Source organism: Puma concolor, chromosome C2, assembly GCF_028749965.1.
Source record: "Puma concolor isolate L17-30 chromosome C2, mPumCon1.1.hap2, whole genome shotgun sequence".
NCBI classification, from domain to species: Eukaryota; Metazoa; Chordata; class Mammalia; order Carnivora; family Felidae; genus Puma; species Puma concolor.
Window position 1 is genome coordinate 87456860 of NC_141675.1, and position 27175 is coordinate 87484034.

Below are 27175 nucleotides of genomic sequence, written 5' to 3' on the forward strand. Positions count from 1 at the left end.
ACTCTTTAAAATGACAATCTGAATTGTCTTCTTGACAAATTCAGTACTAAATGTTAGTACGTAGTTTCATTAAGCCCTTTGTAAATTCGTATACTCAGAAGAGTATAATAAAATATAAAAGAAGTGTGGAAATGCTTTAAGGAATAATCAATTTTGATATTAATAATTTCTTAGCTCTCCTACTTTATTTTCTTTAAACTCTAGATAAGTAATATTCTCATAAAATTGACGTTTAAATAAACTGATTCATCCAAAATATTTTATTCTTATTTATAATGATTTTCTCAATTTTTAGCTGAAATTTAAATGTTTCTATTCACAATGAGAATAATTTGTCTCTAATACATAAAGTACCCATTTTTGTAAAATAAATGAAGATAAAATCACTTCTCACAAAATAAATATTAATTTAACGAAACTAAGTTTCCTCTATTGGCACTAGCTTGAAGATTACCAAAGGTCTATACAACAGAGCACTAAATTTTGGAATTAGTTGAAAATGATCCAAAATTTCCTCTAGTAGACATAATTTTAGTCATAAATGAAGACAAAAATAATGACATAATTCTAGAAGAACACTTCTAGTCACAAGTAAATAGGTCTTATTTAGGTTTATGGAAAGCACTTAACTCGGTAAAACTTATAGGGAGAAATGGCCATATTTGAAAACAGCCACAAGGATCAAAGTAGAACACAGGATGGTAATGAGCAGAGTCACAGAACATACTAAAGATGTATGTATAGTCAGTCCCACTGGAACCTGTAGAGTCACATTCTTATATACCTATAGAGAAAGAGAGAGAGAGGAAGAAAGAGAGAGAAGTTAGAGATATTCAAAATGCACACCTTAAGGTGAAACCACAATTTCTTTAATTTTTTAATTTAATTTGTTTCTTTTAAATATCTTCCAGCCAGTGCTACACTACATGTAACATTACTATTTGAGTGATTCTTTTGTATTCAACATTTTATTTAATATAACAGAATCAGACTCAATCCCCACAATAATCCTTAAATTCTCCTTAGTTTTGACTTTTTCTGCTTTCTGCAGATGCTGTCTCCCATCATCACCTCTGTAATCAATATAAACATTTACTTCCTCTTACTATGTTTTCTATTAGAATACAGAATTCTCTCACAGTTAAAGCCCTAAAGAAAAAACATTAAAACAATAAAGCTAAGTATCCATTTACTCCTGTTTTTTTGTTTCTTCCTCCAAAATAGCTTTTAAAAGTCTGTTATTCACAAATTATACAATTGAATAGGTCTTTTATTGGTACAACATCAAATCTGTTGTCCTACTAGCCTGTAATACAAAAGTTCTATGTTCAACTTAGTTTCTATTTTCTATTTGGTTTTGAAGATAAAGAGGTTCAATTAGAAACTCTAGTAAATTTTATAGGTTAAAATAGTTTTTAAAAATATTAAAATTTAGGTAACTTGGGAATACTTTTATTTTTGGTTTCTTTTTATAAATATCTGGATTACAATTTCACATAAAAAAAAAGTTACCAACATAATCTGTAACAAAGCCACCCTACCAAAAAAACGGTGTCTTAAACCAACAAGCCTTAGTGTATAGATCACCACTGTAGTAATGGTCACCTATTTTTCTGGTATATATGAAAAAGCAATACTAACACACACACACATGCACACACACACACACACACACACACACACACACACACACACAAATTCAAAGGGCTTAATTATGACCTCTTATTTCAAGTTACATGGTCTAAAAGAACTGAATTCAAAATGTTTTAATAAGGTAATTACTTATTTTGTAGCAATGCACACTACCAATATTTTTTTTGAAGTTTGAAATGCATTTTATTTTATTTTTTTTTAATTTACATCCAAATTAGTTAGCATATAGTGCAACAATGATTTCAGGAGTAGATTCCTTAATGCCCCTTACCCATTTAACCCTTCCCCCCTCCCACAACCCCTCTAGTAATCCTCTGTTTGTTCTCCATATTTATGAGTCTCTTATGTTTTGTCCCCCTCCCTGTTTTTATTTTTGTTACCCTTGCCTTATGTTCATCTGTTTTGTCTCTTAAAGTCTCATATGAGTGAAGTCATAGGATTTTTGTCTTTCTCTGACTAATTTCACTTAGCATAATACCCTCCAGTTCCATCCACGTAGTTGTAAATGGCAAGATTTCATTCTTTTTGATTGCCAAGTATATATATACCTCCAATGTATATATATATATACCACATCTTCTTTATCCATTCATCCATCAATGGACATTTGGGCTCTTTCCATACTTTGGCTATTGTTGACAGTGCTGCTATAAATTATTGGGGTGCATGTGTCCCTTCGAAACAGCACACCTGAATCCCTTGGATAAATGCCTAGTAGTGCAATTGCTGGGTCGTAGGGTAGTTCTGTTTTTAGTTTTTTGAGGAACCTCCATACTGTTTTCCAGAGTGGCTGCACCAGCTTGCATTCCCAACACACTACCAATATTTTAATTTTTTTAATGTTTATTTTATTTTTGAGAGGGAGAAAGGCAGAGCATGAGCAAGGGAGGGGCAGAGAGGGAGGGAGACAGAGGATCCAAAGCAAGCTACAGACTCTGAGCTGTCAACACAGAGCCCGATGCGGACTCGAACTTATGAACTGTGAGATTATGACCTGAGCTGAAGCCGGCGCTCAACTGACTGAGCCACCCAGGCGCCCCTTAAATTAATAAATCATAAATAAACACTGATTATACTCTTAATTCACATTTAAAAAATCAAATGCAATGCTCCAGATATATTTTAGAGTTTGAAAAAAAATTTGGGTTCCATATGGTAATGGAAATCTACTCAAAAGCAACTCTACATTGCAAAAGATATTGGCACAGTCATACATCTTACCAACTGTCAGTTCTAAGAGAGTTCTCCACAACAAAATAGCAGTGCTTTGCAGTAAGCCTGCACTCTAAGTAGTTATTTTCTCAGCTAGCTGGTAGACAGACTTCAAAGCACAACTCCAAGGAAAATACTTCAAATTTAAATATCCACAATTGAACATATGAACAAATCTGCTTTATGTTTATCTGACTCACAGGCTACCTAATATTTTAAATTTACTTTACTTCGGTTGCAAATCCATTTGACTCCTTGTAAAAGTAAATTGTGAAAACGATGGCACAGATTGTGCTGCTCAACCAAAGCAAGCAGGCCTTAAAGAGAATTAGAGACAAAGAGAAACACAAACAGTTATTACAACCATCAGTTAAAATGCAGCCCATAAAAGAGGAAGGAAAGGACAGAAAAAAAAAAAAAGAGAAAGAAAAGAGATGGATTATATAAAACTACTCACTCCGAAGAGAGGAAAGAAGTAGACCATGTTAACTAAAGGTAAATAGAAAACTGTACACTCCTTAGACAAAGCCAAAGTTAATGAAGTATGAATACTTAACCTAATTTATTAGCTGAAAACAAGTTGGGAGGTCAAAACTATAAAAATGGCCAGCAATGACCTAGATTTAGATATACAAATTGCAATACAACGATCTAAAACTTTATCACAGTTGAAATACTACTTTGAGTCTTATTTTCCTTTTTTCACTTGTTCTGTGCAATATGGTGAAATTAACTCATTTTGTTGTTTAAAAATTAATAAATCTTATAATTTTGGGTCTCTCTCCGTCTCTCTCAAAATAAACATTAAAAAGGGGGGGGGGGCAACTGGGTGGCTCAGTCAGTTAAGCATCCAACTCCTGATTTGGCTCAGGTCATGACCTCACGGTTCATGAGTTCGAGCCCCACATTGGGCTCTGTGCTGACAGAGCACAGAGCCTGCTTAGGATTCTGTCTCTCTCTCTCTCTCTCTCTCTCTCTCTCTCTCTGCCCTTCCCCCACTTGATGTCTCTCTCTCTCTCTCTCTCTCTCTCTCTCTCTCTCCCCCCCCTTCCCCCCTTTCTCTCCAAATAAATAAACATTAAAAAAGAAGCATATTAGTTATACTTAAACTCTGGACCAATGAGGCATGGAACTAACGTTAATATCTGGCCCCCAAATTAAATGATTCTGGCTCTAATGAGGAACCACTGTTGCCACTAGTAGCAAAGAAACATTGAGAACAACCAAACACAGCTTTCTATGGTAGAATATAAAATGCTAATCCTTTAAATGTGGCAGAAACATTATGAGTTTTAAATGAGGCAGCATGATCTAAAAACAACATAAACTATTAACTCACTGGTTTATATTTCATATTGTTCCATTGGCAGATATCCTTACTCTTCAAAGCACAAGGAGCGGCCACTTCTGACTGAGCCCAGCATTTCAAAATTGGAAACTCTGAGAAGAAATGGTAGAACATTATATCAGAAAACTTGCATCTGGACTAGATAGAGGTGAGGCCAGTCTTTCATGTTGAGATATCAGTATTCAAACTTTTTTTTTTTTTTCCAACGTTTATTTATTTTTGGGACAGAGAGAGACAGAGCATGAACGGGGGAGGGGCAGAGAGAGAGGGAGACACAGAATTTGAAACAGGCTCCAGGCTCCGAGCCATCAGCCCAGAGCCCGACGCGGGGCTCGAACTCACGGACCGCGAGATCGTGACCTGGCTGAAGTCGGACGCTTAACCGACTGCGCCACCCAGGCGCCCCTCAGTATTCAAACTTTTAATACACAATGTACATGACCTGAATCCATCTATCACATGCTGTTTTATTTTAGGAGCCTGCTCTACATGGATGCTAAGGAATTACAAAATTACTAAGACTGTGCAGAAGTTAAGCATGACTTCTTAACAAATCCCATTACAGTAGGTACCACATTTTAAAATTTTAATGTAGGGGCACCTGGGTGGCTCAGTCGGTTGAGTGTCTGACTTCAGCTCAGGTCATGATCTCACAGTTCATGAGTTTGAGCCCCACATCGGGCTCTCTGCTGTCAGCATGCAGCCCACTTTGGATCCTCTGTCCATGCTCTCTCTGCCTCTTCCCCATACATGTGCTCTTGCCCACTCTCATACTCTCTCTCAAAAATAAATAAATATTTTTTAAAAAGGGCACTTTTTCAAACTTTAGAGTAATTAAAAGAAAGCAAGCTAGGCTGGATGAACAAATTTAGCAGAATTGAACACTTTATTATTTTTTCATCATGAAAAATATGATTGATGGCAGGAGAGTAGGATTAAAAACTTCCAATCTCCCAGTCTTTAGTGCTACTAATTTGTGAATATTGCAATCAACTCAAATTTGGAGATACAAAGAGCCAAAATCTGAAAGGAGCTTCTTAAAGTCTTGATTCTAGGAAGACTGCAAATGGGGAAAGCATAGTTTTAATTCACACAAATCACACATAAAAACAGAAAGAACTGGTGCGCCTGCGTGGTTCAGTCGGTTGAGCACCTGACTTCAACTCAGCTCATGATCTCACGGTTCATGAGTTTGAGCCCCGCACTGGGCTCTATGCTAACAGCTCAGAGCCTGGAGCCTGCTTTGGATTCTGTGTCTCCCTCTCTCTTTGCCCGTCTCCTGGTTGTGCTCTGTCTCTCAAAAATAAACTTAAAAAATTTTTTTTAACGTAAAACAGAAAGAAAAATTATTCCCCAAACCAAAAAGTCATGGCCAACATTTATAACAAAACTAGGTGATAAAGTATCCCCACCAAATACACAAATCCATGCAAGTGGATACAAAACACCAATAGCTGCAAGTCCTGCAAATCAGCATGAAGAAACAGAAAGCAGCAAAGGGACAGAGGATCAATGGCTGAAAAAAGAAATACACTAGACATTATATGCCTAATCATACAAGAACACACCACCACCTATAGTCTTGTCAAATCAATCAAAGCTGAATCTGATCACACATCTGGAGCCAGTGGCTAACTTCCAGGAAATAGAGGCTAGATGAACAGCATGAGTGTAATGTGTAATCACCAAAACCCTAACTATGAGAAATCCAGGTTTCTCCACAGGTGAATTTTTATTTTATTTTAACTTTTATTTTTATTTATTTATTTATTTATTTATTTATTTATTTATTTATTTTTATTGTTTTAAGTAGGCTCCATGCCCAACATGGGACTTGAACTCACTACCTTGAGATCAGGACTCTCATGCTCAACTGGGCCAGCCAGGTGCTCCTCAAAAGGGGAATTTTCAAAAAAAGAAAGGGAAAGAGGAGGAATCTGTAAATTAAGAGATTTAACGGTAATACATTTATTTAAATGGAAAAGATGAAGCTTTATTCTCTAAGAATGCCCACTTGGGTGAAAAAAAAGTATAAAGAAACATAAGGAAGTGATTAAAAGTCAGGATAGTAGGTTAGTTTTAGAGGAAAGGAGGAAGCAATGATTGAGACAGGACACACGGAGCTGCTGCTAGGGTGACTAGTGAAGTTCTATTTCTTGACCTGGGAGGTAATTACAAGGGTATTTGCCTTATAATAATTTACTATTTATTTGTGAAGTTTTTCTATATCTATGGTTTATTTTACAATCAAAAAAATTAAAAAGAAAAAAGAAACATGCTTTTGTCATCCTTGCCCTTGACTTCAGACTTGCCACCACATCTTTACTTTTATTTTCAACCTTCAGAAAAGACTTGCAACCCTCACCTTGGTCACAATACATTAGTAAATCAGGGTTATTGACCACAATAACGGTTTCTCCATCTTTACTATGTGGCCGATGATAGCGGTAGTGCACAGGCAAAAAAGCTTGGAAACAATCGATGCACTGTGAATCTTGTCTGGCATAAATTAGAACTTCAGATTCCTTGGACAAATAATTGGGAGCTTCTATATTAAAGTTTTCTGAAACCATCACTGCCTGTCAAAAAAACAGCAAATATTAATCCAGAAGAAGAAATGAATGAGGAAGATCAATAAATAAAACCAGAAGATTGCTATACAGATGAACAGAAATGTCTAATCCCCCCCTTATAAACAATTTCCATTCCATGCCATCCGCAAAACACAAGATGTGCTCTAAAAGTTTGTTTACTAAAAGTAAACTGAGGAAATTATACTCTAGGGTGTGAACTTTCCCCATAATAAAAATTATTTATTTGTAGTTCCTTTATCAACCTTGCTTGGGTGACAAAACAGGTACCAAAAAAAGAGAAATTCTGGGAATATAGCATTTAATAAATATGAAAACTATGACAAAAACAGTTAACCCAGTATTGGGTTGAAATGATTGCTATCATTCTGGTAATTTCCTGTTCTTCAGAGAAGTTAAGATGGCAGTGAGTAAGACAGAGTACTGTGGTCAGGAAGTCAAAGCAAAGGTCAGCACTCTTTCCATATTTGGTATAAAAAGTTAATAGAAAAATAGTAAATGCTTCTTTAAAAAAATATAGTAAAAAACAATTTAAAATAGATCTTCTACACCAAAAGTAAAAATGCATACGTTGCAGAAATTAGTCCTGAATTATAATGTTTGTGTGTGTATATATTAAATATCCATCCACACACATTTATGTATAAACATATATATACACATGCACATGTATGTACACATATATAGGCACTCTATACATAATCTGTGAGTGTGTGTGTATGTGTGTGTACAGACCTACACACATACAACTTGTCTTTAGATTCTCTATGTGAAGCCCAGATACATCTCAGAGAAAAAAACAGAATTAACTTCTTCCCATCATGGCAAACATCCTAATTCTCCTGTTTGATGGAAGCACCAAGTACTTTATTTTTTCACATCTTTTTCCTTCTCTGATTATCACAGGAATAAGAAAAAAACAACTCACTGGCAAAAGCCAAGGAGTTATATAATCTTATGAGTCATAATGAACTTTAAAGGTGATCAAATTAAACCACTGTCCCAATGAGAGCATTGTTCAAGGATCCAGTCACTGCTTGAATACTCTCAATGACTAAAAGGAAGCTTATTGCTTTAAGTCATCTCATTTTATCTACTGTTAAAAGGTTATTCTTTTCTTTTTTTTTTTTTTTTAGGTTATTCCTTTTTTATGCGTAGAAATTTGATGCTCTGGTATATAACATTCACAACTGTCCTTGCTTACAATACCTACAATAAAACTGTTCCCTATTTCACTAAGGGTCCCTCAAACATTTCCACTAAATTTTCTCCTCCTCAGAGAAACATTCATAGCTTTCTTGGTTTCTCATGATATGGTTTCCGAATCATTCATCATATTAGTTACCTTTAGAAACACTCAGGGTATATAGTAGCAATATTACTTTCAGTCAAAAATTGTAAGATTATTTTAGCAGCCTTATTTCAGTGAGATATATATCCATATATAGAAGATATATGTACTTTTTAAAAAAATTAAGACTATTTTTCAGAGCAGTTTCAGGTTTACAGGAAAACAGAGCAGAAAATACAGCATCTCTATGTATCACCCCCCACCCTACAGTTTTCTCTACTATTAACATTAGTATGGTACATTTGTTACAATTGACAACATTAGTATGGTACATTTGTTACAATGGTACATTTGTTACAAATTAAAGTCCATCATTTAAGTTAGGGTTCAATCTTTATGTTGTAGATTCTATGTTTTGACAAATGTAAAAGGACATAAATTCCCATTACAGCACCCTACAAAGTAGTTTCGCTGACCCTGTGTTCCACCTATTCGTCCCTATATCTTTCATTTGAAAATTTTGCAAAAACATTCAAGAAACTCCCATACTATTTTTTCAAATAATTGACTTATTACTAACTAAATGAAGGGACTAGATTTATCTCTATTAAATTTTATCTTCCTGGCTACAGTCTATTTTTTCCAGGATGTTGAGATTTAATTGAAATTCAACCTGTCAACCAACATTTATGTAACATTTATGAATTTGGTAACTATGTCTTCTGTATTTTCACTTAAGGATAAAAACATTGACCAGGAGGAAAGTCCTAAGGAATATTACTAGAGACCTCCTGCTAGAAATTTATTAATGAACTCTCCTTGGATACAACTAAGTGTAAATAAAAAAACAGCCCAAAATTTTCTATCTTATCTTATGAACATCTTATTTTCTATCTATCTTTAAAAAAATTTTTTTAAATGTGTTTATTTATTTTTGAGAGAGAGACAGAGCAAATGAGGGAGGGATAGAGGGAGAGAGGGAGACACAGAATCTGAAGCAGGCTCCAGGCTCTGAGTTGTCAGCACGAAGCCTGACACGGGGCTTGAACTCACGAGCTGTGAGATCATGACCTGAGCCAAAGTCAGATGCTTAACCAATGAGCCACCCAGGCACCCCTTCTATCTATCTTATGTATGTATGACATGATAATAATAAACATATCTTTCTTTGAGTAGTTACTATGTTGACAGGTATTCCATTAAGTGGTTTATATACATTATCTCCTTTAATTTTCACAAGAACCCTATCTGGTAGGAACTATTAGCCTTATTATATAAATGAGCAAACAAAGTATCTGAGTGAATAAAAAATATAAAGAATAAGTAGAGGAGCCAAGACTCAAAGCCAGGTCACACGGACTCCCTTATTCAATTAGGTTAAACTAAACAAAAAAACTAATATTTAATACAGCCATTCTTTAGATACTGTGGGTTTGGTTCTTGATCACCACAATAAAGCAAATCAAATGAATCCTTTGGCTTCCCAATGCAAATAAAAGTTATGCTTATACTAGATTGTAATCTATTAAGTGTGCAATAGCATTATGCCTTAAAAAAAAACCCAATGTACATGCCTTAAAGATATTTTATTGCTAAAAAATGCTAACCAGCATCTACACTTTCAGCAAGTTATAATCACTGATCACAGATCACCATAACAAATATAATAATAAAAAAGTTAAAAATATTATTACCAAAATGTGATAGTGAGACATGAAGTGAGCAAATGCTGTTAGAAAAATGATGTTGATAGGCTTGAACAGAGTTGCCACAAACCTTCAATTTGTAACAAAACACAGTATCTGTGAAGTACAATAAAGTGAAGCACAGTAAAATGAGATATGCCTGTAGCTGAAAATTAAGCATAATAAGTAAAACTGATATAAAGTATATTCCTGATTGTGATACTTAGAATTTATGATGGCATGATGATCTTCAACTTCTCTAAATATTGCTTTTTTACTTATTATTTTTCCCATAGAAATAAATATATGGTAAGTTCTCCAAATTGAGAATTTTTAAAACGTGCATTGAAACTGGGATATAATGAAAATGAGGCAGGAAGAAATAACAATTTGGCCTTCAGAGAGGGCTCTGTTGGTTGAAGAGTTATTTGGAAACGGTTCAAAAACTTTTACACTAGGCATTGAAACTCAAAAGTTAGCCTTCTAAGGGTTTCTTGGAAAATAATGAAAATATTCTAGAATAGTTGTGATGGTTGTACAATTTTATGAATATACTAAAAACTACTAACTTGCATATTTCAAAAGGGTGAATTTTGTGATTTGAATTGTATCTCAATTCTTAGAATGAGAATCTTTTTTTTTTTTACACGAACTTCAACAAAGACCTAAATCCATTTTAAACCAAGATCAATTAAGAATCAACACAAGCTAACCCATAAACAACAACTTGAGGTCTTAGAGGTGATTTAGGAGTTTGGGCTAGGAGTTTCTTAAAACCTACCTACAACAGGGAAGGGGAAAAAATTGTACAAGTAGGTACATGCATTGACAGGTAACCAAAACCTCAGACAGCTGGAAGTGTGTATATCACTTTAGATGTAAAACAAGAGAAAAATATTTTTGGATATCATAACCTGACAATCAAAAGTAATCTGGACAATGGCTGGATGCTAGATTTCCCAAATATGTGCCTAAACTATCAGTGCAACCCCCAAAATCCTAGTGACTATATACTGATCTGCAAAAAATATTTTGTTATTCCATTCTCACTGCAGATAAAATAGCAATAATGTATTATCAAAAAACTGAAATTATACATCAAACATTAATCCAAAAGGAGTATACACTGGTTAACAGACATGGATCTATACTCTTTCATGACAATAGTTGAGTGTTGTCATGTGACTACATATGTCACAAACCACTACAGCTAAGTTAAGTGAATTAAGCTATGAAATTGTGCCATATCAATACCATTTGCCATATCTTTCTCTCATGAACTAGAGCTCTTCAAAAAAACTTCTCAATTAAGGCATAGTAAGTGGTGGCTTTGAACAACTTCTACAATCTACAAATGTAAAACTTTATAAAAATTAAAGGTATAATACTTTTCTGACACTGAGATGTTAATTCTAACCGTACATTTTTTTAATGATCTATTCCTGGGTGCCTGAATGGCTCAGTCAGTTAAGCATCCCACTTTGGCTCTGGTCATGATCTCATGGTTCATGAGGTCAAACCCTGAGTTGGGCTCCGTGCTGACAGTGCAGAGCCTGCTTGGGATTCTCTCTCTCCCTCTCCCTGACCCTCCCCCACCTACGCTTTCTTTCTCTCTCAAAATAAATAAACTTAAAAGTCACATTTTGTACCAACTGAGCCAGCCCAGGTGCCCCCAATGAAAAATCTTAAAGTATACTCTTTTCTGTTAACTTTCAAATATACATTATTGTTAACTACAGTCACCATACTCTACACTAGTTCCCAGAACTTACTCATCTTATAACTGGATGTTTGTACTCTTTGACCACCTTCACCTATTCCTCCCACACTCTTGCTCCTGGCAACCACCACCAGTCTACCAATCTGAGTTCAGTTTTTTTGAGATTCCACATATAAGTGAGATTTGTCTTTCTCTGTCTGACTTATTTCACTTAGCATGATGCACTCAAGGTTCATGTGTGTTGATGCAAAGGCAGGATTTTCTTCTTTTTTATAGGTAACATTCCATTGTGTGTGTGTGTGTGTGTGTGTGTGTGTGTGTGTGTGTGTATTTTCTTTATCCATTCATCTGTTGATGGACACTTAGGTTGTTTCCATAGCTTGTCTACTGTAAATAATGCTGCAAGGAATATGGGGTAGAGATTTCCCTTCAAGATAGTTCAATCACAGGGACAGTAGGCCATTTGAAGTTGTCCCACAACTCACTACTGCTCCATTTACTTTTTACATTTCTATTTTTTAATCTGTTTTATATTTTTTGTGGTTTCTATTACTATGTTTTCAAGTTTATTAATTTTTCTGCAATCTTTGAATGCCATTACTTTCTTCACAAGTTCAATGTTGCCCTCTTCTATATCTTCCACGTCTCTACATACCTTTTTGAACATATGAATACAGTTATAATAACTGTTTTCATGTCCTGTCTGTTAATCCTACTATCTGGGCCAGTTCTAGATTGGTTTTGATTGATTCATTTATCTCATTACAGGTCATATTTTTCCCCATCTTTTCATACCTCCTAATTTTTTATTAGAATCAGGACATTGTGATTTTGATCTTATTAGGTGCTGGATACTTCTGTATTCCTATAAGTATTCTTGAGTTTTGTTTGTATGCAGTAAAGTCACGTACAAACAGTTTGGTTTTCTGAAGGTCTTGCTTTTAAGATTTATTAAACAGAACTGCCATAATGTTCAGTCTAGGGCTAAGTATCTCCCACTACTGAGTAAAATTTCTTCTATTTACTCTATCTAATGCCCAGTGAATCAGGAGGCTGTTCCTAGCCTGGTTGCTGGGAGCAGACACTACTACTGGTCTTATGTGAGTACCAGACACTATAACCTCTAATTTTTTCATACGGTTCTTTCCCCAGCAGCAAGTAGTTTCCTCACATGCATGCACTAATCAATACTCAACTATGTACTTGAGGAGAATCTTTTATGGATCTCTGGAGTTGTCTCTATGCAATTCTCTCCTCTCTACCATGCTGTCTTGTGAATTCTGCTGACCTCGGTCTCCCCAGAATCTCACCTTCATCTCCTCAATTCAAGAAGTCTACCAGGTTCTGCTTGGGTTCCTGCTCCCTATACTATAGTCTGAAAACTCTCCAAAGCAATAAGCTGGGATGGTTGTAAAGCTCACCTTATTAATTGCCCAATTACTTCACATATCACTGCCCTCATTGTCTGATAGTCAATGATCTTTTCCATCATTTCATATATTTTGTCTACTTCTTGGTTGTTTCACATGAGAGAGTATATCTGGTCGCTGTCCTCCAACTTGGTCAGGGTATAGAACCTAATACTACATATTTTGATTAAAACTTATGATTTCAAAAATACAGCATTTCCATTTTGATCTAAAGAACAGCAATTTCATATGTTTCAATCTAATATTATGCTGTTTTCAAAGAATGTGAGAGATTTTGATTAAGTACATCTAATAGCCCTATCTAAAAATGAAATGAGATTCATTTGATGTGCCTTATCCAATGTACCTATTTAAAGCTTGTCTTTATTTTCAAATTGCTGATAAACCATCACAAACTCCTTACAAAACATTTTGTTGCCACACATCACTCATTTAATTTGAACCCACTGTTCTATTTGCTGCAGTCACACATTTTATCTCATGGAACAGTCAAGATCTCTATCTAAATATATAAGCATTGATCATTTACTACATATAAACTAATTTCTATCCAGTTATACTCATCATTTAATACCACTTCTTGTGACAGAGTTTCTCTGCACAAATAATTGTGCCACAGTCTCAACCCAGCTAGGCAGAAGGAAATAACATCTCATATATCAGGAAATCAACTTCCAATTAGCTATGTGTCACAAATGAGACATCTATTTTTCTAGAAATTGCCAAATGAAATAGTAAATTCACTTAAAAGTCTTATAATTAGGGATTAGAAAATTAGGAAACAAGGGGCACCTGGGTGGCTCAGTTGGCTAAGCATCTGACTTTGGCCCAGGTCATGGTCTCATGGTTCATAAGCTTGAGGCCCATGTTGGGTGAGCTCGAGCCCTGCCTGGGGTGAGCTCAAGCCCCGCTTTGGGACTCTCTCTCTCTCTCTCCCTTTCTTTTTTTTTTTTTTTTTAAATTTTTTTTCAACGTTTTTATTTATTTTTGGGACAGAGAGAGACAGGGCATGAACAGGGGAGGGGCAGACAGAGAGGGAGACACAGAATCGTAAACAGGCTCCAGGCTCCGAGCCATCAGCTCAGAGCCTGACGCGGGGCTCGAACTCACGGACCGCGAGATCGTGACCTGGCTGAAGTCGGACGCTTAACCGACTGCGCCACCCAGGCGCCCCTCTCTCTCTCCCTTTCTCTACCACTAGCTCACTCACTCTCTCTCCAAAAAAAAAAAAATAGGAAACAGAAAATCAAGATAAAGAGAAACTTGTCAATCAATCCAGAGTGGCATCCTGTTCCTGCCCAGTTTTCTTGCTACAACCATCTGCACATACCCCAATCTCATCCCTACCAAGAGGGTGTGCATATGACCTCTTTTTGGGCACTCCTGTGCAAAAATAATTCCATTTTCTTAAAACATGGTAGGCAATTTTATTACGGAAATTTAAATATGATTCCAATCCATGTCACTACAAGCCAAGAATTGCGTTTAAATTTGAAACCTATTATTAAAATTTCAAAAGCCTCATTCAAAATTCATGACTCAGTGAAGGAAACAGATGAGGAAAAAAGCAATGAGGTCTTTCCACATGTGTATATGTACTGACACTGCCATATATGTGAACATGTGTATCTAAACTGTTATATATGTGCAAAAAAACCAGAACACAGGAAGAAATTTCGTGAATGGGGGCTGAGAGAGGTGGAAGTTCATCATTATACACCTTTTCATACCTGCTGAATATTGAACCATGAGAATATAATTACCTATTCAGGAAGAAATTTAAGTAATTAAAACAGATGAAGAAACTGGCCTAAACCACAATTAGAAATAAAATGTCATTATATACGACTCCAAGTATAGTATATTTATTTTACCTTTTCTATATTTATATAGAGATTATAATCTTACGAACAAAGATTTCCCAAAATTTCTTAATAGGAATCATCTGAGTTGTTAAAAACAGATTTTTGGTCCAATCTAGATCTACTGAATTAAGATTTCCCAGAAAGACATAATCTGCACAAAAAACAGCCCCAAGTAATTCTTACCAAAAGTTAAGGAAACCATTAACTAAGGAATAAGATTCATTTCTGGAAAGAGCAACAACTTTGCAATTAGACAATCCTGGATTTATCTCTTGGCTCTTCCATTTACCTGTGTGATCCTGGATAAGTTACTTGGCCTCTCTGTGCCTCAGGTTCCTTATCTATAAAGTGGAAAGATAATACTTCTAGGGTTTTTATAAAGATTGATCTGTGCAGAAGGTATGGGACATCATCTTTCTCTAATCCTTAACATACCTTGCTTCCTTAAAAAAAAAAAAAAAGAAGATATCTGGCATATAGATATCCAATAAATATCAGCTTCTTTTCCTCCCACATTCGAATTATACAGATGTTGGGGTATATGTCACTCTAACGATACTGTTAAATGCTGAAGCAGTATTTATTAATCATTAATCTTCACAAAAACATATAATAGTCACTAAACTAGGAGCCAATCTGACAAAAAACATTTAACTAGTTCAGTTTAGTTGGTTTATTACTGACAAGCTTGACACATATCACTTATTTTTTAAAGAATATTCCTATCCTACCTAAAAAAAATTACTTTATATGCTTTAACAAAATGAATAAAGAGTACAATGTTGCTTTGTCTATTATTTTTCCTTAATCCAAATTATAGCATCCCTAAAATAATTTCTCTCTCAAAAAAATTCTCTAATAGTTATACCTCTGTTATGTTTCTCTCTCGTAATGAAGCCAACTCATATGGATCCACAAAAAGTCCTGATGGAATGTACTGTTTAATTAAGAGTCGGCAGGTCTGTAAGTCCTCAAGGCTTTCTCCAAATTTCACTTTTATTAAGAGGTCTCTGTAAGATAAGTACATTTAAAGTAAATCTCTCCATTCAATTGTTAAATGAAATAGCATAACATTACATTCGAATTAGTAAAAACACTGCATTTCAAATTCATTTTTCAGAAAATCATAAAGTCAAATGAAATATTTATATCATGTCAGAACCACTCATGAGATCGTTCATGAATTTATGTCATAAGCCACAGTACAGTATTAGTATGAAAACAAAGATCAATGGAAAGAAATAGAGTCCAAAAACAGACACACACGTTTATAGGCAATAAAGGTGCCAATATAATTTGATAGGAAAAGGAGAGTCTTTTCAACAAATAGTACTGAAACAAGAAATCTACACAGAAAAAAAAATGAACCTTGATCTCAAACTCATACCACATACAAATATTAATTTGAAGTAGATTATAAACCTAAATGTATAATTGTCCCAGCTTTCTGTCTGAAGGCACATGTTGGACCAAGTATGGGGAAGGAAACCCAAAGCACAACACAGTGGTTTTGCTTAAATTATAAAACAGAGATAGAAGTAAAGGGAGGGGCGCCTGGGTGGCTAAGTCCATTAAGCGTCCACCTCTTGATCTCTGTTCAGGTCATGATCTCAAGGTTTGTGAGTTTGAGCCCCACATTGGACTTTGCACTGCCAGTGCATAGCCTACTTGGAATTCTCTCTTTCTCTCTCTCTCAAAATAAATAAACTTAAACAACAACAACAACAACAACAACAAGTTAAGGGAGACTGAAGTAGCTGGAAGATAAGGTGCTAAATTCCAGAGAGGACGGTACTACGTAGGAGTTCTATAAATCTGAATTGGTCTCCCTTTGAGTTTTTTCTGAATACTAAGAAAAGCGTGAGTAAAGTGTATTTCCACGAGACTGGGCAAAGAATAACCAGGGAACTGAAAAATCAGAAATTCTAAAATTTCACACAAGTTGGGAGAAATCTGCATTTCCAACCAACCAAAGTACAGAGACCATAGCTTTTGGTAAAGATACCAATACGGCAAGGCCTTTGCAGCTAAATTAGCCTTGCAGTAAAGGCCACTTTAATTTTAGAGCTATACAAAAAAAGGTTAAGAGGATCAAGCTGATACACAAGTTAATTTAACTGCTAATAGAAAAAATAAGCCCAATGCCCTTCAAAGGAAGATAAAATCCACACACTCAAAAATGCTCATATCAGGATGCCTAGGTGGCTGAGTCAGTTAAGTGTCTGACTTTGACTCAGGTCTTGATCTAGTGGTTCATGAGTTCCAGCCCCATGACAGGCTCTGTGCTGACAGCTTGGAGCCTGGAGCCTGCTTCAGACTCTGTGTCTCTCCCTCTCTCTCTGCCCCTCCCCTGCTTGAGTGTGCGCACTCTCTCTCAAAAATAAATAAACATTAAAAAAAAAAAAAGGAAGAGAAACAGGAGAAAGAAATGAACGATTCTAAGATTCAGACATTATTCTTAGTGTGGAATAATATTTGAAGGTAGGCTATGATAAGCTGAAATTGTACACTATAAAGTCTAAAGCAACCAATTAGAAAAAGAAAGAGGTATAGCTAGTAAGCCAAAAATGGAGATAAAATGGAATGCTTAAACAATATTCAATTTATCTAAAATAAGGCAAGGAAAGAGACAAAAGATTAGCTAGGACAAATATAAAAAAAGTAACAAAATGGGTAGGGTTAAACCAAACCAAGCAAATAAATATTTATATTAAAGTAAATGGTCCAGGGGCACCTGGGTAGCTCAGTCAGTTAAGCTTCTGACTCTTGACCTCAGCTCAGGTCACGATCTCATGGTTTGTGGGATTGAGTCCCATGTTGGGCTCTGTGCTGTCAGCGCAGAGCCGGTTTGGAATTCTCTCTCTCCCTCCTTCTCTGTCCCTCCCCTGCTCACATAAGCACACATGTGCGCTCACTCTCTCTCTGTCTCCCTCTCAAAATAAACTTAAGAATTTTTTTTTAACTTTTTTTTTAACGTTTATTTATTTTTGAGACAGAGAGAGACAGAGCATGAACGGGGGAGGGTCAGAGAGAGGGAGACACAGAATCTGAAACAGGCTCCAGGCTCTGAGCTGTCAGCACAGAGCCCGACGCGGGGCTCGAACTCACGGACCACGAGATCATGACCTGAGCCGAAGTCGGACGCCTAACTGACTGAGCCACCCAGGCGCCCCAAGAGTTTTTTTTTTAAAGTAAATGGTCTAGGGACTCCTCAGTGGCTCAGTTGGTTAAGTGTTCAACTTCAGCTCAGGTCATGATCTCACAGTTCATGAGTTCCAGCCCCGTGTCGGGCTCTGGGCTGACAGCTCAGAGCCTGGAGCCTGCTTCGGATTCTGTGTCTCCCTCCCTCTCTGCCCCTCCCCCACTCACACTCTGTCTCTGTCTAAGTGAATAAACATTAAAAAAAAAAAAAAAAGTAAATGGTCTAATCATTCCAATTAGAATGTAGAGATTGACAGACTGGATAAAATAGCAACAATTAATTATATGCTATCTATAAGACACACATTAATAATAAAAATAGTGAAATAATAATAATAAAAATATTGCTATATTAACATCAAAAATGCAGATTTCAGGACAAGGAATATTGTCAGGGATAAAGAAGGACATTACAAAAAGATAAAAGGATCAATTCCTCAGAACACATAATAATCCTAAATGTGCTATAAAACATCTAAAAACAGTGCTTCAAAATGTTCATGTATTTTACTTCACAGCAAAAACTGGTAAAGCTTCAAGGATAAATAGACAAATCTGCAATTACAGCCAGAGATTTTAATACCCCTCTCTCAATAATGGATAGAATAAGTAGAAAATCAGTAAGGATATAGAAGGCATTCACAATCTTCAATCGAGTTTATCTGACATTAATAGACTGTTCTACCAAACAAGAGCACACTGCACTAGAAAAATCTATATGCTGGGCAATAAAAGAAGTCTCTAGAAGTTTTCATAGGACTGAAATCTTGTTGAGTATAGTCTCTAACCACAGGGAATTGAGTTAGAAATCAAAAGAGGAGGAGAAACCACCTTCACCAAAGCCACAGCCTCAGGCTCAGTCTCCTCCTTTGCCTCTGCCTGGGATCTGCTGCCAGGAAGCTTTGGCTTCACAGTTACATGTGTAGTCTCAGGTTTCTTTACCACCAGAAAGAAAAAAATGGACACCCTGCATCCTGGAAATTCATTTAGGAGACTGAAATTAGGGCCTCTTTCAAATGTGGACATGGCTAATGGAGGAGCAACAAGACCCAACAGGCCAAATACTGTAGATACAATATGCCAGTTCAAACTAGTACTTCTGGAAGAGTCTGCCCTTGGCAAATCAAGCCTAGTTCTTTGTTTTGTGAAGGGCCAGTTTCATGAATTTCAAGAGAATACTGCTGTGGCTGCTTCTGTAACCCAAATTGGCTAGCTTGATAATACAACTGTGAAGTCTGAAGTAGGGGACGCAGCTGGTCAAGAATCATACTATAGCCTAGCACCAATGTACCACAGAGAAGCACAGGTAGCCAGACTTGAATATGAGATCTCAAATGAGGAATTCTTTGCAAGAGCAAAAAACTGGGTTAAAGAACTTCAGAGGCAAGCAAGTCCTAACACTGTCATAGCTTTACCAGGAAACAAAGCTGACCTAGAATAAATGAGCTGTAGATTTCCAGGAAGCACAGTCCTATGCAGATGACAAAATTATTATTCATGGAGACATCAGCTAAAACATCAATGAATGTAAATGAAATATATACAGTAATAGCAAAAAATCTGTGAAATAATGGACCACAAAATCCAGGAGCAAATTCTGCCAGAGGAAGAGCAGCAGAATTTATTGAACTCACACAGCCAACCAGGAGTCAGTGTCGTAGTAATTAAACCTCCAGTTTGAGCTAGCTGGAATATTCTTCTGCTTCTTTTTTTTTTTTTTTTTTTTAACGTTTATTTATTTTTGGGACAGAGAGAGACAGAGCATGAACGGGGGAGGGGCAAAGAGAGAGGGAGACACAGAATCGAAAACAGGCTCCAGACTCTGAGCCATCAGCCCAGAGCCTGACGCGGGGCTCGAACTCACAGACCGCGAGATCGTGACCTGGCTGAAGTCGGACGCTTAACCGACTGCGCCACCCAGGCGCCCCTTCCTCTGCTTCTTAAAATGTTTTTTTTTCCCTTAAATGTTAATAACACTGAAACTGGTACACTTAACTGGTCCAATGTGATTTCCAAAAAGAGATTTATGATACAGTCAAGTTTCTAATACAGAATTATTTTAAGTGTTTTGAACTTAATTTTTAATAACACACATGTGTCCCTCTGTTCAGCAATAGAAGAAAATGAAATAATAAAGAGCAGAAATCAATGAAATAGAAACTAGACAAATAATAGAGAAACATCAATGAAATACTTTCTTTCCAAAGATCAGTAACATTGACAAATCTCTAGATTTGTCCACTGCTTTATTGGAAGATTAGAAGAAATCATTTCTTATCACCAGAGATATAACAAAATACTATTTGGACCCACAGTTAACCACAGTTCTATGAAAAAGGCATGTAACTGATTAACTTAGGCTTTGCAAAAACATTCTTTTTTATTTATTTCTATTTTTTTTAAGTTTATTTACTTATTTTGAGAGAGAGGGCTTGTGTGCAGGGAAGGGGCAGAGAGAAAGGGACAGGATCCCAAGCAGGTTCCACGCTATCAGCACGGAGCCCACAAGGCTCCATCTCAAGAACTGCGAGATCAAAAGTCAGATATTCAACAAACTGAGCCACCCACACACCCCAAAACATTCTTTTTTAAAAAGGATGATCTAAAGATACTTCTACTTTGCTACAGTAATTCAGACAAACGATAATTTCTCCTAGAATCTACATTTAAAGTGTATATTCCACATTTTAACAAATTAGCCATGAGAAAACAGTCCCATATCTTCAGGGGAAAAAAATAAACATCAATGACATCTAAACTATAGCCAGTCCTGTTATTTTTTAAATAGACTTAAAAACATCAAGTGCAACCACATCTAAATTTAGGAATATGAAACTGATAAATGCATCTTAATGAACAGCACTCCCTGCAAACATGTGGGCTCTTCAACAAAAATGAAACAAACCAGATGTCTGTGAATCTGTTTAATTACTACTAGCTTTGTCGTTTAGGGGCTAAAAGGGGCTTTTGTTCCCTTTGGATGTAATATAGTCGATGCACTAACAATATGTACATTCAAACTTATTTTTTTTTTAATTTTTTTAATGTTTCTTTATGTTTGAGAGAGAGAGAGAGAGAGAGACAAACTGTGAGCAGGGGAGGGGCAGAGAGAGAAAAGAATCCGAAGCAGGCTCCAGGCTCTGAGCTGTTAGCACAGAACCCGACACGGGGCTCGAACTCATGACCTATGAGATAATGACCTGAGCCAAAGTCCGATGCTTAACCGACTGAGCCACCCAGACACCCCAAACTTATTTTAAATTCAATCTTCAACTGTATTGGAAGTAAGGTACTGGACTGTAGTGTCCATATTATGTTTACTACTTTTTTACAATATTAAGAGTTGTTTGAAAGTATGCAAACTGTACAGTTACTAAAACAGCTAATTATTTCCTCTCTCCTTCTTTGGAAGGAAGAGGGCTTCAGTTGTCCCTGTATGGCTAGAACCATCGTAAACAACATACCTGTAATCTATAATATGAGTGCTGCAATATGTTGGTAATAATCTTGCAGCCTTATTTTCCAAATTCATTTTATTTTGACCACTTCAGTATATTGCACTAATTGTTTTAGGTATTTCCATTATGTGTCAAGGATGATCTAACCTATTTGAGTGCTGAACAGCTAGCAGAACTTGTACATTTATAATAATTCCAAATTGGTAAAGAAAACATTTCACTAGTGTTCAGTTTATTTTGAGGTGCTCATGTTAGAATAAATAGTTACTATAAAAAAACAAACAAACAAACAAAAATTCAGTAAAAAATTTCTGGAAAATCCCCCAAAACCTTAAAATCAAACAACATATATCTAAATAACTGATGTAAGAAAAGAAATCAAAAAGGATATTAGAAAATATACTGACCTAAATGAAAATGAAAACAAACACGTCAAAACTTACAGGATACAGCTAAAGTCCTGCATAGAAGGAAACACAGCCTTAAATGCAAAGATACTTTTATTAAGGAAAAAACTCTAAAATCAATGACCTAAGCCACCACATTAAAAAACTAAGAAGGAGGGGCGCCTGGGTGGCGCAGTCGGTTAAGCGTCCGACTTCAGCCAGGTCACGATCTCCCGGTCCGGGAGTTTGAGCCCCGCGGCAGGCTCTGGGCTGATGGCTCAGAGCCTGGAGCCTGTTTTCGATTCTGTGTCTCCCTCTCTCTGTGCCCCTCCCCCGTTCATGCTCTCTCTCTGTCCCAAAAATAAATAAACGTTGAAAAAAAAAAAATTTAAAAACTAAGAAGGAAATTAAACTTAAAGCAAAAAGTAAAGAAATAATAAAGAGCAGAAATCAATGAAACAGAAAGTAGACAATAGAAAAACATCAATGAAACCTTTTCTTTCCAAAAATCAGTAACATTGACAAATCTCTAGATTGATCATGAAAGAGAAAAAGCACAGATCACCAATATCAGGAATAAAAGAGGAAACATTACTATACGATCTCTACATATGAAGAGGACAATAAGGGAATAGTTGAATAATTTTACTCCAATTAAACAACTTAAAATAGCTAAATTCCTGGAAAGAAAAAATTACAAAAACTGACAAAAGAAAAAATAGAATATCTAAATATCTCTGTATCTTGAATCTGTAATTAAAAGAAAAAGTTTAAAGCCTTCCCGCATGAAAAACCTCAGCCCTAGATGGCTTTATTGTTTAATTCTATTAAATATTTTAAAAAGAAATAATACCAATGCTGCACAATCAGAAAATAAAGTAGAAGGAAATATTTCCCAATTTATTTTACAAGGATAGCACTGGCCTGACACCAAAGCCCAAATAAAGCATCACAACAAAAAATATTCCTCATGAACAGAGAAGTAAAAAATCCCTTTTTTAAAATTTATTTTTATTTTTTAATCTTTTAATTATTATTTTGTTTTGTTATTTTTTATTTTTTAAATTAAATTAAAATTTTTTAACCTTTTTCAAAAATGTTTATTTACTTCTGAGAGAGAGAGAGAGAGAGAGAGAGAGAGAGAGACAGCACAAGTGGGGGATGGGCAGAGAGGGAGACACAGAATCTGAAGCAGGCTCCAGGCTCTGAACTGTTAGCACAGAGTCCGACACGGGGCTCGAACTCATGAGCTGTGAGATCATGACCTGAGCCAAAGTTGGACGCCCACCTGACTGATCCACCTAGGGCCCCAGAAGTAAAAAATCTTTAATAAGATACTAGCATATCAAATCCAGTAATATTTCAAAAAGATAATAATACATCATGACCAAGGGGGAAGTTTATTATTCCAATTATCAACATTTGTACTGTACCATATTGACAGAATAAATTAGAAAAATCATATGATTCTCTTATAATAGATGCAGAAAAAGCTTTTAATAACGCTTAACATTAATCATGAAAAAAACTTTCAGGAAACTAGGAACATAAAAGAACAACCTCAACTGATAAAAGCCACCTACAAAAATATCTAACATAAATACCATATTTAATGGTGAAAGGCTGGATACCTTCCATTTAAGATGAGAAACAAGGATGGGTGGAAAGGGAAGGATGTTTTATTCAATACTGTATTAGGAAAAAATAAAAAGTACAAAAATTAAAACAACAACAACAACAACAACATTGTATTAGAGTTTCTAGCCAGTTCAAAAAGGTAAGGATATAAAAATTATACAGGGGCACCTGGGGGGCTCCGTTGGTTAAATGTCCGACTCTTGATTTCAGCTCAGTTCATGATCTCACGGTTCATGAGTTTGAGCCCCACGACAGGCTCTGACAGCACGGAGCCTGCTTGGGATTCTCCATCTCCCTCTGTCTCTGCCCCTCCTCCACTCACGCTCACGCACATTCTCACTCTCTCAAAAATAAATAAACATTAAAAAAAATCATATAGATTGCCTTTCTTTTGCAAACCCATGATCACCTATGTAGAATATCCTAAGGAATCCATGAAAAAGCCACAGGCATTGATAAATGATTTCAATAAGGAATTAGGGTACAACGTAAACATACAAAAGTCAACTGTATTTTATTACCAGCAAAAACCAACCAGAAATAAAAACTTTAAAACAATATTTTTTACATTAAAAAAAAACTTAGGGATATATTTAACAAAACATATGCAAGACTTATACTCTGCAAGTTACAGTATTGTTAAGATAACTGATAAAGCCTAAATAAATGAAGATCCCATATTCATGCACCGGAATACTCATGAATGGTAACATATCACTTCTCTACAAAATTGATCTAGAGTTTCGACAGAATCCTAATCAAAAGTTCATGAAGCTTTTTTGAAGAGATCTACAAATTAATTCCAAAAGTTAACAACCTTGAAAAAAAAGTTGAAGAACTCCGACGTTCTGATTTGAAGCCATAATATTGTCAAGCTATAGTTATCAAGGTGGTGCATTAGTGGCATATGGATGGACATCCAGGGGTTGGCAAACTTTTTCTGTAAAGACCCTAACAGTAAATATTTCAGGCTTTGTGAGCCCTACAAAATTTGTTACATATTTTTCTTTGCCTTAAAAAAAAAAAACAACAACCTTCAAAAACATAAAAATCATTTTTAGCTCAAGGGCAGTACAAAATAAGCCATGTGCAGGATTTGGCCTTGAGCCAGTTTGCCAAATGTTTGTGCGTCATAGAGTGCACAGATAGATCCTCACACATAAGGTAATTAATTTTCAACAAATGTGTCAAAGTAATTTGATGAGGAAAGAATAATCCTTTCACCAAATGATGCTGGGTCAACTGGATATCCATAAGGAAAAAAACCTAATAGTACACACAAAAATTCAATGGTCTTGGAATAGGCATGGATTTCTTACTTGGGACACAAAAAGGATGTACAAGAGAAAAAAAAATGATAAACTGGACTCCATCACAATTAGAATTCTTACAACCCAATAATAAGATGACAAACCAGCCATTCAGTTTAAACATGGACAAGAAGGGGCACCTGGGTGGTTCAGTCAGTTAAGCATCCAACTTCAGCTCAGGTCATGATCTCACAGCGTCAGGCTCTGTGCTGACAGCTCAGAGCCTGAAGCCTGCTTTGGATTCTGTGTCTCCCTCTCCCTCTGCCCTTTCCCTGCTTGCACTCTGTTTCTCTCTCTCAAAAATAAATAAACATTAAAAAAAAAAAAAAAGAATGCATATAAAGAACTGATTATCAACAGCAGCTAAATATAGAGAGATTTTTGTTTCTTTGCTTATATTCTTCCAAATAGCCTGAGGTAATTTTACATATAGCATTTTATTTTCCTAATAATTTGTATTCACTAAAAGAATTCTGAATAATATTTGTGTTATTGTTATATTCTATTTTCATTAAAAAATATCATTTCTAGTAATGTAAAATCTAAGGATAAAATATGCAAATCAATTAAATCCCAAAGTTCTGTATTTACATGGGAGGAAACAAAAATACTTTCCCTCTTCAAAAAAAAAAAAAGAAAGAAAAGAAAAAAAAAGCAAAGAAAACCAAAGCACTAAGAAACTAATTTATCCAAGAGTCAAGATTCAAACCCCAGTAGTTATACTCTAATCCCTACATTCTTAGCACTGTATCACTTCACCTCTATAAAAGTAGAACATACTTATAATTTTTCTTCCAGATAATGTATATGTAATTATGAATATATGTACTATTTTATAATTAGAAAAATATATATGTATTTAAAAAGACAGAGACTCTTCAGGACTTCCCTCCAAGATGACATTCAATCCATTAATCAGAACATGTTGGATGAATCTGTTATTTTTTGTTGTTGTTGTTAATCTTTATGAAGTCATTTCTCTGTTCTATTTTCGAGTTCACGTTCTTTATCTTGTTCACAAATACAACATGTAAAACTTCATCAAAATTCTTGCAGAAAAGACTCTCTGATCTATCTATCTAGTGATCTCTATAAAGGACATAAATTTGTAATAAATTCATGCTGGTTCCCAGAGACCACCACTTCCTCTTTTGGGTTCACAAACCATACTTTTATTTTTTTTTATTTTTTTTTTTTAACATTTTATTTATTTTTGGGACAGAGAGAGACAGAGCATGAACGGGGAGGGGCAGAGAGAGGGAGACACAGAATCGGAAGCAGGCTCCAGGCCCTGAGCCATCAGCCCAGAGCCTGACGCGGGGCTCGAACTCACGGACCGCGAGATCGTGACCTGGCTGGAGTCGGACGCTTAACTGACTGCGCCACCTAGGCGCCCCTCACAAACCATACTTTTAATAATCAGAGCTAGAATTCTGCCCAGAATCTACATCAACTAAGTCCCAGATTATCCAAGGATTACAAACAGAAGTTCAGCATTTAAGAAAATTCTTGTATGGCACTAAGATATAGTTCATCACAAGAGACCCTAAACTCATTTATAATAGTAAGGTCCTTTTATATAATTCCCTTCCATATTTTGCACTTGTTTCCTACTAACAATATTTGCTTGGCCCTCTCCAGAATTACTTCTTCTTGAACAAGAGGACAGAAATAATTTTACTTTCTATAATCTATTAATGTTTCTTCCTCCATCCTAACAGCAAGACTACACCTGCTCTAATAACTAAAAAGCCTTTTTAAAAAAATGATTACTGGTGGGGCACCTGGGTGGCTCAGTTTGTTAAGCATCTGACTCTTGATTTCAGCTCAGGTCATGAAATTGAGCCCCCCATCGGATTCCTGGCTGAGCTTGAACCCTGCTTGGGGTTCTCTCTCTCTGTCCCCTCTCCCTCAAAATAAGTAAGTATTAAAAAAAAAAAAAAAAAAAAGAATTTATGGAATTTTCTGAAGGTCTCAAATAACTCTGAGATTTCTAGTTTCTGAAGTTATTCTTGTGGGTTCTATCACTCTTCACCCTTAGTTTTATGTCCCAGTTTTTATTTTCAGCACTTCTAATTGGACAGTTACTTTTGCCGTCACAACAGCCTCTTCAGGTACTTCTTTATTCCTCATTGGAATCATTTATGATTGCACTGTCAAGCGTTATTTAGTATTTCCCATTCCTTTTGAGAATATATTGCAATTACTTTAAATTTTTTAAAATTTTTATTTATTTTTGAGAAAGAGAGACAGAGACAGAGAGACAGAGCATGAGTGGGGGAGGGGCAGAAAGAGAGGGAGACACAGAATCTGAAGCAGGCTCCAGACTCCGAGCCATGAGCACAGAGCCCGATGCAGGGCTCGAATTCAAAAATCGCGAGATCATA

General features: G+C 35.8%; 1 protein-coding gene and 1 pseudogene across 1 annotated transcript in view; one reads left to right on the forward strand and one right to left on the reverse strand.

Moving 5' to 3' along the window:
* Positions 1 to 245: 245 nt before the first annotated feature.
* Positions 246 to 27175, reverse strand: part of PIGX (phosphatidylinositol glycan anchor biosynthesis class X) — a 31717-nt gene continuing 4787 nt past the window's right edge. The window contains exons 3-6 of the mRNA XM_086675105.1: positions 15664 to 15805; positions 6579 to 6792; positions 4205 to 4305; positions 246 to 784 (exon numbers count right to left, since the gene is read on the reverse strand). Of these exons, the coding sequence (XP_086531231.1) occupies positions 641 to 784; positions 4205 to 4305; positions 6579 to 6792; positions 15664 to 15805 (601 nt within the window). The 3' untranslated portion in view covers positions 246 to 640. The remainder of the gene's footprint in view (positions 785 to 4204; positions 4306 to 6578; positions 6793 to 15663; positions 15806 to 27175) is intronic.
* LOC112849317 (ras-related protein Rab-5A pseudogene) lies at positions 18981 to 19713 on the forward strand (annotated as a pseudogene).